The sequence below is a fragment of the Anoplolepis gracilipes genome, chromosome 7 (genome assembly GCF_047496725.1).
Source record: "Anoplolepis gracilipes chromosome 7, ASM4749672v1, whole genome shotgun sequence".
In the NCBI taxonomy this organism is placed as follows: Eukaryota; Metazoa; Arthropoda; class Insecta; order Hymenoptera; family Formicidae; genus Anoplolepis; species Anoplolepis gracilipes.
In genome coordinates this window covers 6,320,215-6,338,672 of record NC_132976.1, presented here as the reverse complement: position 1 = coordinate 6,338,672, position 18,458 = coordinate 6,320,215, and the positions used below count along the sequence as shown (strand labels likewise).

General features: G+C 29.3%; 3 protein-coding genes across 4 annotated transcripts; 2 read left to right on the top strand and 1 right to left on the bottom strand.

Moving 5' to 3' along the window:
• Positions 1-58: 58 nt before the first annotated feature.
• On the top strand, positions 59-2,962 carry LOC140667488 (uncharacterized). The gene is made up of 7 exons (XM_072895496.1): positions 59-530; positions 613-1,268; positions 1,503-1,682; positions 1,771-1,935; positions 2,015-2,261; positions 2,356-2,623; positions 2,685-2,962. Exons 1-7 carry the CDS (start codon positions 430-432, stop codon positions 2,793-2,795), a joined length of 1,728 nt encoding a protein of 575 aa, XP_072751597.1. The 5' UTR covers positions 59-429; the 3' UTR covers positions 2,796-2,962.
• LOC140667481 (kinesin-like protein Klp61F) lies at positions 2,950-8,007 on the bottom strand. 2 transcript variants are annotated; one of them, XM_072895481.1, is made up of 16 exons: positions 7,759-8,004; positions 7,351-7,495; positions 7,088-7,237; positions 6,733-6,893; positions 6,500-6,649; positions 6,166-6,402; positions 5,657-6,032; positions 5,307-5,578; positions 5,027-5,166; positions 4,845-4,963; positions 4,414-4,767; positions 4,044-4,274; positions 3,739-3,918; positions 3,427-3,649; positions 3,241-3,359; positions 2,950-3,121 (listed from the first exon to the last, which is right to left on the bottom strand). In XM_072895481.1, the coding sequence occupies exons 1-16, from the start codon at positions 7,821-7,823 to the stop codon at positions 3,086-3,088; spliced, it is 2,958 nt and encodes a 985-aa protein (XP_072751582.1). In that variant the 5' UTR covers positions 7,824-8,004; the 3' UTR covers positions 2,950-3,085. The 2 variants fall into 2 exon arrangements, with proteins under 2 accessions (XP_072751582.1, XP_072751580.1); XM_072895479.1 differs by having other exon boundaries at positions 2,950-3,359; positions 7,759-8,007.
• Positions 8,008-9,758: 1,751 nt separating this feature from the next.
• On the top strand, positions 9,759-16,852 carry LOC140667483 (integrin beta-PS). The gene is made up of 15 exons (XM_072895488.1): positions 9,759-10,007; positions 10,925-11,132; positions 11,468-11,696; positions 11,865-11,964; positions 12,269-12,439; positions 12,552-12,650; positions 12,752-12,916; positions 13,151-13,309; positions 13,381-13,512; positions 13,686-13,988; positions 14,615-14,836; positions 15,320-15,436; positions 15,537-15,729; positions 16,263-16,402; positions 16,480-16,852. The coding sequence occupies exons 1-15, from the start codon at positions 9,852-9,854 to the stop codon at positions 16,552-16,554; spliced, it is 2,469 nt and encodes an 822-aa protein (XP_072751589.1). The 5' UTR covers positions 9,759-9,851; the 3' UTR covers positions 16,555-16,852.
• The last annotated feature ends 1,606 nt before the right edge of the window (positions 16,853-18,458 follow it).

The window sequence follows — 18,458 nt, the reverse complement described above, 5'->3', positions numbered from 1 at the left end:
TACTGAAAATCTATAATTTACGTCACGTACACTATAGATTTTCAATACTAGCAGTGAATATGGGAACGCGCCTCTTGTCTTGTTATTATACTATGCATGAATTTATCTTGTTCAAAAAATACATGATATATAAGCAGTTTAGCCCCGACAAAATATATTTTGGCAAATAATGTTCTCATTTATTGTTTAATATATATTATTTAGTAATATTTCATCATTATATGTGCTCATGTCATCCTTATTCACTATGTGTGTACGGTATTAATTGTAAACAAAGAACGATGCCGATACGATGAATAAAATGTGCCGAAAAATATACAATAATTATTAATTAAACAAAAAATTTCTGTCTTACTCCTGGATATGTGCAGCGCTATATAAAATGTTTGTTCTGATGAATGGCATGATATAAGAAAATAAAGTCGCAAGATGCAAGAAGTTGTGAAGTTTAATCTGAAGGAAGTTAAATCGGATCTTCTGCACGCGATAAGCGAATGTTCCCAGCGTGGTTTACTGCACACCACCAAATGGTTTCTTCTTGGATAAATATATCACTGTTCTACACCCATGTTCTTCACACACGTGTTCATATATATATGTTTGTATTTTTAGGTTAGCGGAGTTAAACTATTCTTTGAAGGGTGTAAAATTAGATGCGCATGATTTGATTGTGGATATATCGGAGACTTGTCAAGAAGAGGATATCTATACTTTAGCTAAAACATATTTTGACTTGAAAGAATATGATAGAGCAGCATATTTCACAAAGGACTGTACAAGTCCAAAAGTTAGATTCTTACATTTGTATTCACGTTACCTGTCAGGGGAGAAGAAGAAAGTGGATGATATGACAGATGTTCCACCAGATCCTATGAAAAATGATAACTTGAAATTGCTTTGCGCTAATCTAAGGAAAGATCATTTGTCTTCAAAATTGGATGGTTATGGTTTATATCTTTTTGGTGTGACTTTGAAGAAATTACAACTTATTAAAGAAGCGACAGATGTTCTAGTAGAATCTATACATAAAGAACCTATGCATTGGGGTACATGGTTAGAATTGGCTGCATTAATCACAGACAGGGAAAAATTGGAGAGCTTATGCTTACCCAAACATTGGATGAGATATTTTTTTATGGCACATATGTATTTAGAATTGCAGCTTATAGACGAAGGTCTAGCATTATATTGTCAATTGCAATCGATGGGCTTTCAGAAAAATGGTTATGTACTAGCTCAAACTGCGATTGCAGTACATTATAGAAGAGGTGAGTTAAGAAATTGTTATTCTAGAATATTAATAGAATTGCTATTCTATAATAGAATTACTATTCTAGAATAGACAATTAAGTTTGCAATTGAAAAATTGAAAAACTAATTTTCTTAATTTCAGCACTAATGGATTATTTAATTAAATGTCTTCTATATTATTATAATTCAAATATTTTTTGCATTATAATGAAGCTTTATAAAAGTAGCATTATAAAAGTTTTTTATTCCAGATGTTGATAATGCAATAGAAACTTTTAAAAGGATTATAAAAGAAGATCCTTATTGCCTTGATAACATGGATACATATTCCAATTTACTTTATGTGAAAGAAATGAAAGTTGAATTGGCATATTTGGCACACAGGGCTACCGAGATAGACAAATATAGATTAGAAACTTGTTGTATAGTAGGCAAGTATTAATAAAATCTTTTTCTTCAAGAAATCAATGTTACATTGAAAGAGAGTACTTTGAGATAAAAATTAAAATACTTTTTTAGGAAATTATTATAGTTTAAGAGCTGACCATCAAAAGGCAGTGATGTATTTCCATAGGGCATTGAAAATGAATCCACAATATTTGTCAGCTTGGACATTATTGGGACATGAATTTATGGAAATGAAAAACACCAATGGCGCAATCCACAGTTATAGACAGGCAATTGGTAAACTCTATGAACATTTTCTTCTCTTGCATCAATAATACATATACTTTTCATTTATATATTTGTTAACTTATTACAGAGGTAAATAGACGAGATTACAGAGCTTGGTATGGCTTAGGTCAGACATATGAGATCTTAAAAATGCCATTTTATGGACTCTATTATTACAAACAAGCTCAACTCTTAAGACCTCATGACAGTAGAATGGTTTTAGCCTTAGGCGAAGCGTATGAAAAGCAGGATAAAATTCAAGATGCCCTCAAATGTTATTACAAGGCATGCAACGTGGGCGACATAGAAGGAATGGCACTTTTAAAGTTAGCAACGTATGTATTCAATGTATATAACATTGAAGTACAAAAAAAATTATATATATATATATATATATATCTTTTTTTTTACTAAATTTTTCTGCTACAGATTATATGAGAAATTAGGAGAACACGATCATGCAGCGGCAGCTTATACAGACTTTGTAATGGACGAATTCCGAAGCGTTGATAGAACAGAATTGAGTCATGCATACAAATATCTTACACAATATCACTTGAAGAGGGAACAATTAGATCATGCAAATCATTTTGCACAGAAATGTCTTCAATTTGATGAAACAAAGGAGGAAGCTAAAGTGTTATTAAGAACGATTGCTGAAAAGAGAGCAGAGAGAATAGGAGAAACTTCTATGGTGGTAAGTAAAAATATTTTTTCATATTAGTTGGCAAATTAATTCGATTTTATAACTGTTCTAGGTGGATGATATGAATGAAACGGATCCTGTGATCGAGCAAAGAGCACGAACGGATGCGACACCTGGGAGTCAATTATCACCTATGAACCTTTCATTTACTCCTATGCCATAAACAAAACAATATTTTTTATCTATGCTCTATAATTTTATCATTTGTAATTATGTATATAAATACAAAATATAAAGTAATTTTGTATTATAAATTACTTCTGTATAATAAATTATTTTTCCTCAATGTAATATTAAAAAAAAAATACAATAAACTAATTTTATAACAAATTTTTAATTTTTTTTATATTGTTTATTACATCGTATCATTGTATAAAAATATTACCTCACAGTAAATATAAAATATAATCGATTATCACAGTTGAAACTTTTAACCTACGTTTGTATTTGCGATTATTTCGACGTATTATTATCGATCAATATTGTATCCTACAAGAATATAATACGTTTCAGCATTTATATATCGCTATATTTGCTAGGTCAGTAATCTTTAAGATTCATTTTTTAGAAATGTTAATATTTTTAAATAAATCAATATTTATATTTACTTCGTCATCAGACTTTTCACGAGATCTTCTTTCTCTAAACCTTTGAAGGATTCGTTCGTGTGGCGAAGTTATAACCAAGCGTCGTGGATAATGATATTCCTTTTTTGCAGGTGTTAAACCTGAAAAAAAAGACGTTAAATAAGTCTGACTATTAAAGTTCGCACTACATAAAAGTCGAAGACTTACCTGTTGGTGTATCGCGACGTAAATCTTCAAGAAGGAATTTTCCGATTCTATCTTGTATTAAATGCAGTTCCGTAGCTGTTTTGTCATTCCAACCGGACGAAATTTTATTTTGTTTTTTAATTTCATCACTTAGGTTTATAAACATTTGTAGCTTTCTCTGTTCGGCTTCGTTTACAAGTTTTATGTAATTATCATATCTTTCCTTTATTATATGATGGATATTCTGCAAAATTAATATGATTAAATATATTACTTAATGTGTTTTGTAAAATAATAATTTTAATAACACATAAGTAATGAAAATAAATTTACTTCGATAAATCCAATAGAAGAAGAATTATCTTCTAAGAACTGTTGTTCCATTTGTGTTTTATCATCTTCAATATGTAATTTGTTCTGCATTAATGCATCGCAATGATTGTTTATGTTACTTTGAAATTCGTCAGTTAAATTATGGCCTTCTTCTGCAAACTTCTTTGCTATTACCTGATTCTAATAGAACGAAAAAAATCAACATATATATTATCTTGATATTTTCATTTCTTATACAAGTATTAATCGTTTTAAGAAATTTTGAGAAAAGTGTTTTAAGATGTAATGAAAATATTATATAATACCTTTATTATTCTGCGATTAATATTTTTGCTTTTAAGTATATCTATATTGTTCTGAATTTTCTCTTTTAAAGATTCATTTCCATCAACAAATTTGTGATAGTTATCAAGAATAGTGGTATCCATATTGTCACAAATTTCATTAACACGAGCCAAAGTAGTGCATGTATTAGAATGATTCTCAGTCACGTTTTTATTGAAGTTGTTAAATTGTAAACATAGATTTTCAAATAACTGTAAAAAAATTTATATGTATTTTACAACATATTTAATAAAATTACTAAAAATAATTATTTAAAATTGTTGATAAAAAAATATTAGTAAAATATAATCATGAGATAATATTAAAATTATTATCAAATTATGATCATACCTTCTTAAACCTTTCTTGTTCCTCCATAATTTTACTCTCATTTTCATGAACAATTTTTATGTTTTTTCTCATGTCATCCATATTTTTACATAAATTGTCACGTTCATGTATGTTACGATCACAAAGTTGTCTTATTGATTCATCTGTATATTCCAATAACTTTTCAAATTTTTTAGATACATCATCATTTAATTGATGTAGGGTGTTTGCAATTTGCAAATTATTAATTTCTATCAATTCATTAATTTTTGATGTCAGTTTTAGGGATGTGTCATTTAAAAAGTCCTGTTCATGTTGAATCAGGTCAGATGAATATTTTTTTTCTGCATTCAACCATTGTTGATAGCGAGTATACTAAAATAAAAAAATTTGTTATAGAAATTTTTTAATTATATCATTTTGTTTTTTTCACATATATGCAAATAACTCACCGAAATATTTATATTTTTTGTAAATTCATCTACTATTGATTGTTCTTTATTAATAATATCATTTGACACATGATGAATTAATGAATCTATATCCTTTTTGAACAGCTTTACTTGTGAATCTACAAAGATAGTCTAATGTATATTCTGATATTCATTTATATACATTAATAATTTTCTTTTACCTATTTCACTTTTCATGGAAGTACAAAACTGTAGAAAATTTTGTGAATAAAGTGCAATATTATTCTCCATGTCTTGAAATTGTTTTGCCATGTTACATTGAAATTGATGACCGAGATGTTCGTTTTCCTGTTCCAATTGCCTGTGTGTGTGTGTGTGTGTGTATATATATATATATGTACATTAAATATAATTTAAAACAATTATAATAATACCAATATTTTAAAGTTGTTATTGGTATCTCTTATCCTATATTAAAATGATAAAATAAAATGCAATTACCTCTTATAAGAAATTTTATCCTGAAGCTTATTTACATCAGTTGTTACTGTGTCAGCAACATTCAAAAGTATTTGTGCTTGTGCCGAAAGTTGTTTTTCTGTAGATACATGTTTTTCTACTAAGTGACACTGTTCTTCTTTCTCACGTTCTGTCATTTCTAAACGTGCAGTAGCCGATTTCAAAGCATATGTGATAGTTTCCAATTGTTCCTTGGTTTCATGTAGACGATTAGTTTGCTCCTCATGTTTTACTTGTAAATCATTAAATATTTGCTAAACAAAAATAAAATATAAAATAATAATACAAATTACTATAATAAAATATTAATTGTTATTATCATGTATCTATACCTCCTTAGCTTCCATAGTTTCCTTAAGCACTTTGATGTAAATTATTTTTTCTTCAATTTCCTTATTCTGGTTTTCAATCAATAAAATCATTTCGTTATAATTTTCTAGTGCTAAATATACACCACTTCGTTCACGTGCTGCTATTAAATCTCTTCTAAGTCTTTCAATTTCCTCTGTATATTCTTTAAGTACAGCTTTTTTAGACAATTTTTTATTGATCTCAGGACGATTTGTAATATTTTTAGCACGATGAGCATAATTTAATGTTGACAATGTTTCCTCAAGATTTATATTTGCTGCAGACACTGTTGCAATAATTGATGTTTTCGTACGTCCGCCTAACGACTCTTGCAGAAGTCTCGTTAATTTTGATTCCCTAAATGTAATACAAAAATAATAAATGTCGGTTAATTTTAAATTACAAAACATGATAAAAAAATGTTAGTTCTCTATTTATGTATATTCATATAAAATTATATTATTAATACATTTAATTTTGTCCTAATTACCTATATGGTATGTGAGGTGCTCTTTCAACAAGCGCTGTTATAACTCGACGAAGAGTTAATAATGACTGATTAATATTTCCTGCTTCTCTTGCTCTCCTATCAACTGCACCAGATCTTCCAATATTCTCACTTCCGGCTAAATCTACCAAATTTAATTTTCCAGTTTTCAAAAGTTCTTCGCCATCTATATTATTCTCTTTTATATGAATAGTAATCGAAAATACTGTATGAGAACGACTGAAAATATGGTATTAAAAATGTTATTACAAGTATAACATAAAGTATATCATTTTTAAAAAATAAATGAATAACATATATAAATAAAAATAACAACCTTGAGTGAGCATTCATTAAAGTGGCAGCTGTTTGTCTTTTCTCGGATCCCTTCTCTAGGATTTTATAGACTTCATTTTTATCATGTACGATTACTTCTTTTAATCCATGAATAATTACTGAACCTTTTCTCGTAGCATCCTCGTAAAGCCTGCATAAGATTAAAAATATGAATGATAATACATGTATCTTTCACATTTTATTATTATAAAAATACATTTTAATCTTTAATACCTTATTTTAGATGCATCATCGTTAGATGATAGCAAGTCGAATATTTCTTCATTATATAATTCAAGAAAACTAACTCGAACTATATATTCTTGTCCTTCCAACATACGTAATTCATCAAACAAATGACTCAATGCACGAGGTATAATTCCAGCTGTTGTATCCTATATATACATATAAATTTATTTTATATAAGTATATTATATAAGTATATTAAGTTTATATATATATTTAATATCACATTATTATATTTATTTCTTATCACAATATATATCATATATATTATGACAAAAATTTATATATATTGCAATTTTACATTTACTATAATAAATATTATTTTATATAAAATAGAACTGACACTTTGCCAATGTAATGTTGGATTAATGCTAAGACCTTCCATAGTAAATGTTTTCCCAGTTCCAGTTTGACCATACGCAAAAACTGTACAACTATATCCTGCCAGTACTTCCTCCAGCAATGGATTAACAACTGCATTATATACATCTATCTGTAAATTACAAATAATATTGTATTTTTCTTTTTCCAAAATATAAGTGCTTCTTAAAATATTTAAGATAAAAATCTTAATTGTTTATATAAAATAAAGAAATATCTCTTTACCTGTTTTGAAGAAGGTCCAAATACTTTATTAAATGTAAACTTTTTCGAGTGACTGCCTTGTGACTTTTCACGTACCATTATTTCTTTATTAGATGATTCCACTACTGAACACGATTTGCCAATTTTCTCAGTAGCATTAATCGGCCTATTAAGAATTTCACCATTCCATGAAGATAATTCAATAGTGTAAAATTAGTGTAAAAATAAAAGAGCCAGTTCTTATTGTGATTATATAAGATTACTTAATTCATATTTATAAATAGAAAATTAAAATTAAACGAAAAATTAGACTTTATTGGGATTTTATAGAAAGAATTGAATACGCTTTTCAGCATGCACAGGGGATTTATTCTTTTTTGAAATAGTAAGGCATTATATAGCTTTTCAAATATAATTATTCTTGTTTACCTAATACGCACGAAAACCTGTATATGCTGGTTCTCATCCTTCTTGTTACGTGCTTCATTCATCATAATTTCTTGCGCTCGGAATATTTCTCGTTATAACACAATTGGTACGATTTCACTTCTTTTGCGATACGTTTTATTTTGTATTCAATTTCGGTTTGCAAACGCTACACGCCAGAAGTCAGGCAAGGGCAGAGCATCCGTCGGAGAATTTGAATCTGTTTGTAAACGCTACACACGCTACACGCCAAGGGCACAGCATCCGTTAAGCCCGTATCAGACTACTAAATATTTCAAATGCAACATTTCTTTAATATACAATTCATTATATATTTACTAAATAGCAATATATATTAAGAAGAATTATATAGAAATAGGCTGAGTGCCTTACTTATTAAAAAATTTAAAAAAAAAATATATATATATATATATATATATATATAAGTGCTTCAGAATTACCGTGTATATATATATATATATATATATATATATATATATTTCGTCTTTCGTTTGTTTTTATACTATTAATTTTACCTTTGAACTATTTCATGCAAACTATGAGAGAAATAGAAAAAGTGTGTATTATAATTATATATATATATATATATATATATATATATATATACATATATAATTGTTAAAAGATACAACATATAATTATTATATCAAAATCATAAATACATATATAACCAATATGTACACGTAATGTAAAGATAAGATATATTTATTTCATTATGCTTTTATTATGCTTGATGAAAAATATAATTTTTGTGATTTAAATGATTTACGCAAAACTATTATATTATTATTATATTATTGAAAACAGGAATTCTAAAACTAATAAAAAGAATAAATAATAAAGATCTCATTATTATATGAAGAGAAATAAATATATTAATTTTTTTTCTCGTCATTCACAAAAGTTAAAATATAAAACGTCATTGTATTATTAAAGTTGTGCAAAATTTTTGTTCTCTTAAAAAAGATTACAGAAACAAAACTTATGAATTTGTAGAGTTAAAACATTTTTACGTAGTATATATAATTTTGACATTTTATAATTTATTATCAAATATATTTATAAAATAGAGAATGTTTACGAGAAATTTCAAAAGACGAAAGTGAAGCAGTTATGATATTCTTATGTTCGTAAATTGTTGAAAACACTGCCTAATTTTTTGTTTTCTATGTGCCACTTGTCAGAAACTTAACAAACTTTCACGCTAAAGTGTATTACTCACACGCTAGATGGCATCAGTTTGTACTTTTTGTAAAATCTTCAACTAAAAGCAATTTAAAAAATATTAATCATATCAATTTCATTCAAAATATTGAAACTCGAAAGGATATATTAATAATTATATTTCATTTTAATTGACATTTGATCGCATATAACCATATTATGAATGAAAATATAATGAAAATTATTAATAATTTTTTAATACTACCAGTACTAACTGTCTATATTGAAACATATAGTATATAAACAGAAAAAATTCAATAAAAATTCATAAAATAAAAATTATTCAATCTACAAGTAATAAGCACCGATTCATATCTTTACTGTGTTTTTAAATATTCTCTTTATGTTTGCGTATAAACCTTTTTTATCTTTTCCCTTCATCTTCATACATTCAGAACTCGAACATTAGAAGATATTACATGTTTAAAAATTATTCATTCATTCTTTAATGTCTATAAGTCAATTATCAATTCAGTAAGAGCGTAATTCGACGTTGTAGCGACATCAAACATTAACATCAATTTAATTAATTAAATTTACAATTAAATTAAATGTAACATTAAAAAATATAACATTTAATTAAATTAATTAATTAAATTAAATGCTCGACGTCGCTGCGACGTATACGATAAATCTCGTCCTTCGGCGGATTCAATTGCAGAAGAATTGTCATCGAGGAGGAGAAAACGAACCAACGTGATTACCTAATGACACATTATGACCATAGCGCGTTTTATCACAGAGTCATTTCCGCGGGATACCGCAGTATCCTTTCGTGGATCGCGAGCGTCGGTGCCGCGGTTCTCGTCCGCACCTCGCTTTCGCCGTACGTCGACGTTAACGGCAAAATAATGACACTGTGGACGACGGTTGTCTTTCTTTTCCTGATGACGCGGCTCTTCGTGCTCGCATCCTCGCAGCATCGGGACCGGGAAAACCTCTGCGAGTTCCAACAGACCTGCACGAGCTGCCTACAAATGCCGCGATGCGTGTGGTGTTCCACGATGGTAATTAATATTTATGATTATAAACATCGTTAAAAAAAGTAGACTTTGCTAAAATAAAGTGACGACGATATAAGTGACGAGTCTACGAGATATATCAGATACCAGCACCTGCGCGACAATCCTTTCGGAGCTGTCATTCTTTCACTGGTGATTCATAAATGAACTCACGCTATTACACACGGCTTGTGACTATTTTAAACTCGCAGGCACTTAGTATAAGAGTGCTTTTTTATCAGTTGACAGCTAAATAATATTCAGAAGAAGTGCCATTTTTAAAATATAAGTAAGATCTATAGAAATCCAAGACTTTTTATAAAAGAAAAAGTTCCCTCGATTTATTAACAGAAAATCTGTACATATTATAGTAAATATTACTTTGTTGTGATTTATTACATTATATATATATATATATATATATATATATATAGAATATAATGTAATTAGTTTACAGAACGCATTCGTACTTATATTATAATAAAAAAATATAAAAAATTAAAACTTATTTGATTTAATAAAGGTAATTTGATCAAAATCTATCAAATAAAGTTCATAAGTTATTAATTTTATTGATTATTATCGAATATTTACAGTAAAGTGATTATACTTACACAGCAATAAAGTTAATGTGTATGCAATTCTTAGTTTTTCGCGCCGGAAATATGTTAATCGTAATAATCATTTGATGGAAAGAATTATCATAAACCTAGTTATGATTTCTTCATGTGTCAAATATAAAAAGAATTATTAAATTTAAAATATTTGGAAAGATTAACTTCTATTTAAAGTTAACTTCTATTTTGTATGTAATATTATACAATAGTTATTATATTTATAAGTTTTTTTTTTAATTTGAACGTTTTAATCTGTAATGTAATTGATTTATAATAAGACTGATTTTGTATTCATGGTTTCGACAGGTATCTGGACAAAATGCAAGCAGTCCTTTGCTGCGTTGCGTATCCAAACAGACGTTTTTGAGAGAAGGCCATTTCTGGTGTCCACTATCGGATGTAATCCATCACGAGAATACAATGGATATCCTCGAAAATCGACCGCTGTCTTCGGTCAAGGGTAAAGATCCTGTCCAAGTTCAACCACAGAAGATACGTTTACGTCTCAGACGAGGTGAGAGAAAAATTTCGCGAGAAAAGGTTTTCTCTTTTATCTCTAATCCTTCTGTCAAAATAATCGATAATTCTAATATATTATGGGCAAAAAATTCTTTTAAAAATAATATTGATTATTATTATAGAAGGTATTCCATATATATATATATATTCATAATACAGTATAATTATTAAATAATTATTATAGAGCTTTTATGTACTGCTTGTATATTTTTTATAATATTTAAATATTCAATGTATATTTGTTTAATACTATAATCACCAGATTAATGAAAATTCTATAAGAACAATAGCAATTAAAGTCTATAAAAATATTACATAAATTATTAATAGGAGAGGATTATCGCGTGATTCTGAAATACAGTCAAGCAGAAGATTATCCTGTGGATTTATATTATCTTATGGATCTATCCGCGTCTATGGAACGGTACAGAGATAAATTATCGAAACTTGGCTTGCATTTGGCAAAAGCTATGCAAAAACTCACGTCGAATTTCCGTATCGGCTTTGGCAGCTTTATAGACAAGGTCGTTTTACCGATGACCAACACGCAGCCTGACAAGTACTTATAGTATTTATTATGTAAATCATTATAATATTTCGATTAATGAAATAAATAAAATAATTACAAATCAAAATATATTATAACGTTATAATACTTATTATAACGATACAAAATTCTATCATTAATAAGAGATGCATTTATAATATGATAAAATTTTTACATTAGATTGATATCTCCCTGCACTTTGAAAACTGGAGATCCATGTGCACCGCCTTATAATTATAAAAATCAAATGTCTCTCACGGAGAACGTAGCTTTATTTGAGGTAATTATATGAAATTGTATTCAACAGCTAATGGAGAATAGAAAGAAAATTCTATAATAGGTAACTTTAGAATAATTGACGTAATAAGTAAATAAATGCGGTTTCTTTCAAAATCATAATTAAATAAATATAGAATAGTAATAAAAAAAAACTAAATAAAATATATCTCTTGAAAAAAAAAAGAAAAATTTGAAACAAAATCTGACTATTAACTAAATTACCAATTAAGCCATTTTAAATTATTCAATCTGTCAATTGTTTATGTCAAATCTTCTATCACAAATACAATCACTTAACAAATTAGGATCAGGTACAAGCGGCACCGGTGTCAGGTAATTTGGACGGTCCTGAAGGTGGACTCGATGCGATGATGCAGGTCATCGTGTGTACCAAGGAAATCGGCTGGCGCCAAAAAGCGCGTCATCTTATCGTGTTCTCGACTGACGCGGTCTCCCACATTGCTGGAGACGGTAAAGTATGTGATTGTGAAAAATCAAAAGTACAAAATTCTTGGCCTACTTCGAACGATAACATACCAAAATAAATCGACCATTACAACTTAAAAAAAAAAAATTATAATTTCTCAGCTTGCAGGAATAATAGAGCCTAACGATTGCATGTGCCATTTAGATGAGAAAGGATTTTACAGTCATTCTCTTTTACAGGATTATCCGTCAATCTCTCAGGTGAATAAAAAAAAATAATAAAATTGTTTTTAAAGAAAAAAATGGCTTACTTATAAAAGTATAAACTTAAATAGTTTGAAAAAATATGTTTGTCCCTTTAGATCAATAGGAAAGCACGCGAACATAACATGAATATTATCTTTGCCGTTCCTGATCACAAAAATGCGACCTATCAGCGATTGAGTCAAAGTATCAGTGGGTCTTCAACAGGCACTTTGGAAAACGAATCGCAGAACGTCGTCGCCTTAGTGAGCAGTGAATACGAGGTGATGTTAATATACTTGTTAGAATAATAACAATACATGCACACACACACACACACATATATATATATGTTTACATAATTATTAGTTTATTCGTTTTCCTACACGGTTAAATTCATATTATAATCCAGAAAAATTAATAGAAAATTCATTAATAACTTATTCCTTTTAGTTACTCATTTTATATTTACGATAACTAAACAGTCAATAATAATTTAATATATTAATAATTTGCAGAAACTAGTAGATTCAGTGACGATAATCGACACAGCACCAAAGATAATTAATATTAAATATTTTTCTCGATGTTTAAACAAAACGGGAGAATTGCTAGAACGTCAAGAATGCGGAGGACTTCGCGTAGGCAATGTTATTGAATTTGAAGTTGTGATCAAGGTACCTGTATCAACTAATGAATATTTTAGTTAATCAGCTATTAAGAGCTATATTATTGATTCAATTATTAGGTCGTTGAATGTCCCAAAGATCCGAAGCATTGGCAGCAAACCGTGGAGATCAAACCCAGAGGTTTGAATGAGAGTTTGACTATCGATCTAGAAATCATATGCGATTGTCCTTGTGAGAAACCTGGGCATCCGGTATTGCATATATTATAACATTAAAAAATTTAGTTAAAAAATAATGATAGAGAGAAATCTATCGTTTAATTACACACAAGATTTAACTTAATATGCAATTTAAAAATATATAATTTATACACTGATATAATCAAATTTGCACAATATTGATCGTTTTACAAATCGGAAAATAGGGATATCGACTGAACGCTATGGAATGCAAGAATAACGGAAAATCAGTATGCGGCGTGTGTTCCTGTAATCCCGGTTTTTATGGAAAGCAATGCGAGTGCGAGGGAAACGAGGTCGGTGCTGGCAACTCGATCTCGATGGCCGATTGTAAACCCGACAATCAAACCGCGGAGATTTGCAGCGGACATGGTACATGCAAATGCGGCGTCTGTGACTGCGATAAACGACCAAACAATCCGCATGAAATGTTTTACGGGAAATACTGCGAGTGCGATAATTTCTCTTGCAAACGCAGTGGCGGCCAGGTATGTTTCTTTTGATATAAAAAAGAAGGAAATAATATCTACAACTCAAAAATATGCAAATTATAAGTAATATATTCATATATTCTTCTTAGGGAAGACTGAATTTTAGATCTATTATGAAAAAATAATTTGCACAATATAAAAAGTATAAAAACTATTTGATATATGATTTTTATATAGATTAATTGATATTATTTTATTTTATTGGAATTATAAAAATGTATATCTATTTATTAATGTATACGTAAAATTGTTACGTATATTTGGCAAAATCCTATATTGAATAAATATTCCACATTAACAGTTAAATTCAACATTTTTCAATTAAAAAAATATATACACGTATACAAGCATTTAGCGCAAATTATATATATATATATATATATATATATATATATGTGTGTGTGTGTGTGTGTGTTTATGTGACATAGGCAATAAAGAATTATAAACAGGAGAGATTATCGTAACCTACTTTCTTGATAATCGCTTTTAACAAATTCACACGGAATTTATACGACAATCTTCTCTTCGAGCGGTAGCAGTGTTTATAAGGACGGTAGAGAACAAATTACACACCTTTATGTCCATTATATGTTCGCTGTTCATCTCTTCTTTGTCTGTTTAAGGTCTGCGGCGGACGGGGCAAGTGCGAATGCGGTACCTGCAATTGCCTACCAGGCTGGGGTGGCGAGACGTGCGACTGCAAGGAGACCAATAGCACATGCATTTCACCGTCGGGCGGGAACGTCGAGATTTGTAGCGGACGCGGCGATTGCATCTGCGGCAGCTGCCATTGCCAGGAACGAGACAATATCCGATACTCCGGACAATACTGCGAGGAGTGCCCTGTAAGTAATTTGAATGTGCCTTGAGGAAAGAATATCGGAAGAAATTAGCAATTTGTCTCGCGATAAAGAACGAAGGAAATCAAAGGAAATTAATAAGCATAGAGTTTTAATGTTTTAATTCAAAGTTTATTCTAATTAATTATTCACATACGGGCGTTTTCTTCTAAATATATTTATTGTACATAATGTGTTGAATACATACCATATGTGCACGCGTATATGTGATTAAAATCCGCAAATTTCTGATTCTGAGTAAAATTAAATCTATATTATTAAATATATTTCGAAGCTAAATAATTTAAATTATTGATTATTACACTTCTTTACATAATTATTATGATGATTTTTTGTAAAAGAGACATTTTGAAGATGTCATTTCAGAATAAATTGTCACATATACATCGTGTATAGCAGAATTACAATTTTATAATTATAAATATCTCTTTTTGCGAAATAATCGTCTAAGTCTAAAATGTATTTTAGACATGTCCGGGACAAAGATGCGAGGAGCTGAAGGATTGCGTGGAGTGCGTAGCGTATAATACAGGACCGCTCGCGAAGGACAGGAAATGTGACTTGTGCATGCACGAAATTGACATTGTTAGTAGCATTTCCTTCAAGATAATATCTACTTTGCAAGCTGCGCGCGAGCGATTAATAATTTGCAATGCAACGTAAACGGACGTTTATTATTCCGCAGGTCGACGTTGTCGAAGAAGACCCTGTGAAAGATGAGGAAACCGGCGCCCGCATATGCCGAACACCCGGTGATGCAGGCTGCACGTTTGTCTTCAAATACCAGTATCATAGAGACGGTACTGGCGGAGATATTAAAATCTTCAAAATTCAAGCTCAGAAAGAGAGAACTTGTCCGGCACCTATTAACGTCGTTGGTAATGTCTCTTGTATTATATCATATGAATGATGTTTTATTATATCGTGCGTATTACGAAATATCTAATTTACATCTCATTATGTTCTTTCAAATAACAAGTAATAAATCCAAATATCAAGTATAAGTCCAAAAAATTGTTTCACAACGTACAAATACTTTATGAATAATATCAGATAAAAAATGTATGAGATTCTAAAATTAATGTTATATAATAATCATACGAATATAATACATAACATAATTAAACAGATGATTAATATGAGATTTTACTTTTGCGTGTAAGATATATATATATATATATACATGAACTTTTGTAAAATATTATGTAACAATTTTTATATTATTTCTCTTCAATGCTATTATATGCTATATATTCTAGTTATCGCATTACACGTATCAATTTTATATTTATGAGTAACGATGTTTGAAAACTGACATACTATTATTAGCGTCAGTTGTGCTTAAACACAATTTAAGAAAATGTGCCAGAGAAAATGCAGACTAAACTAGAATTTATACTTTCTCTCGTAGGTGTTGCACTGGGCGTCATCATAAGTACCGTCATTATTGGTTTCCTGATTCTCCTCATTTGGAAAATCCTTACGATGATCCACGACAAGAGAGAATATGCAAAGTTCGAGAAGGAGCGCGCTCTCGCCAAATGGGACAGAGTGAGTCGCTATTCACCATTGTTTTCGATCGTGTGACCACAAGATTGTCAGAACATCAATATGTCGAAATGTTTCAGGGCGAGAATCCTCTCTACAAACAAGCGACATCGACTTTCTGCAATCCGACGTTCAACGAAAATGCTAAAGATTAATAATTTATAATAATTTTAGGCTGTGATATTAGTATTTCTATAAAAATTTTCAATTTTATTTCTCGCGTATTAAAATTTCAAAACAACATTTTGAACATTTTTAAACAGCAAAATCATTTTTTAATTTTATAATTATATTAATAGAGACATTAGGCATAAGTTATTTAATTTATTATCTCATAGATTTCAACAATAAACTAAAAACATCACACGCGAGATGATTAATAAAGTGTTGCAATTAAAAATAAAATTTGTGCAACATAAATTGCGCATACGCTTTTACTAATAAGCAAAATTAATAAAAATTATGACACTTTATTATATAAAATATAATATAGTAAAAATGTTCTTAGACTTTGTTGTACAAATAAAAATATTCTTTATAAGTATATGTAAGAAGGGGATTTAATGTATTTTAATTGTTCAATTTATCGGATCCGACGACTAGCGCCACGCCAAGTGAACGAATCAACCAAGCCGCAATGGGTGCCACATTCTTTAATTGCCGCATAATGAGTCGACCAATCGGCAGCAAGAGTCTCGTTCACAAAAACGAGCAAAACTTTCCACAGCTCTTTCTCTCTTTCTCTTTTCCTCTTGCGTCCTTTTCCCACTCTTGACGAGCTCATAATAACATGACTCTGTTCAAATACTTCCTGCTTCCCTCTATTTATTGCGAAATCTAGTTGCGTAGGTTTCTTGACGAGACGTTTTATCGTTTTGTTTTTTTACCGTAAAGTTATTTCCATGCCGCGGCTTAAAATTTTGATTTCCTGATAAAGGAACAAACATTATCATTGAAAGCTCTCATGCTTTATAAATATAAACAATTTTATTTTATTTTATTTTTTACTTTAAAAATTTGTGTTTACGCTACATCAAATTATGGCTAATGTTAAAGAAAAGCTGCTTCTTTTATATAGATAATATATAGATTTATAAATAATGGGAAATTTAAATTTTATTTATTAACTTTTATTCATATTCATCTTTAAACAGATATCTTATTCAGATTATCTCTTTTAAGAATCTCTCTCTAAAGTTCTAAATATGCCAATTTTTTTAGTAAATTTTAATTATCGCTCATTTTAAATTATTCAATCACCGATTAACGTAATGATATCTATTGCCAGTATATATTTTATCAGTCTCTCCATTTTATAGCAATACATCGTTGTTATCCTGTAAATAAAATTAAGTCGAGAGAAAGACGGAACTTGTTGATATGCCGATCACTCGTAAATCAATTTTAAATTTGATCCTGGTTTCCTCGAAAACTGAGGTAGATCCTGCTCTCTCTCCCGATTGTTTCGAGTCTCTTCTGGCCTCGTACTTTATTGCCTGCTACGCGGTCACGAGGAAGGTAAGCGTCTGCTCGTAAGGAGCTCGTAAATTCGTCACCATACTCAGCTCCCGCCGCAAAACCCTGGAGCGAATCGCACTATATTTCCCACCGGAAACTTAAGGTACTATCTACATTTGATATGTCTTCGTGTTTCGATTAATTGGCAATCGTCAAGTAAACAAGGATTTCATAGTAAATAAATTTTAAATACGCAATAATATTATATGGAAATATATAATATGGAATAAAAGAATTACATCAAAGGATAGTAATATACTAAAAATTATATATAATAAGAATAATACATGAACAAAACAATGATTATAATGATAAAAGTATTTCTTATAAGAGAAGTAGTAATAGAAGATTAAAAGATAATTAAAATTAAATATTACAAACTGTACTGAATGACAAAAAAATATCCAAAATAAAAAACATTAATAAATATGATAAATCTAATGTTCAACAAATTATTAAGGTGTTATTTTCATATTATTTAGGAAACCATGTTGAGTTTTAGAAACAAATATGCATTGTCAGCAAATATTTTCTACAAAAT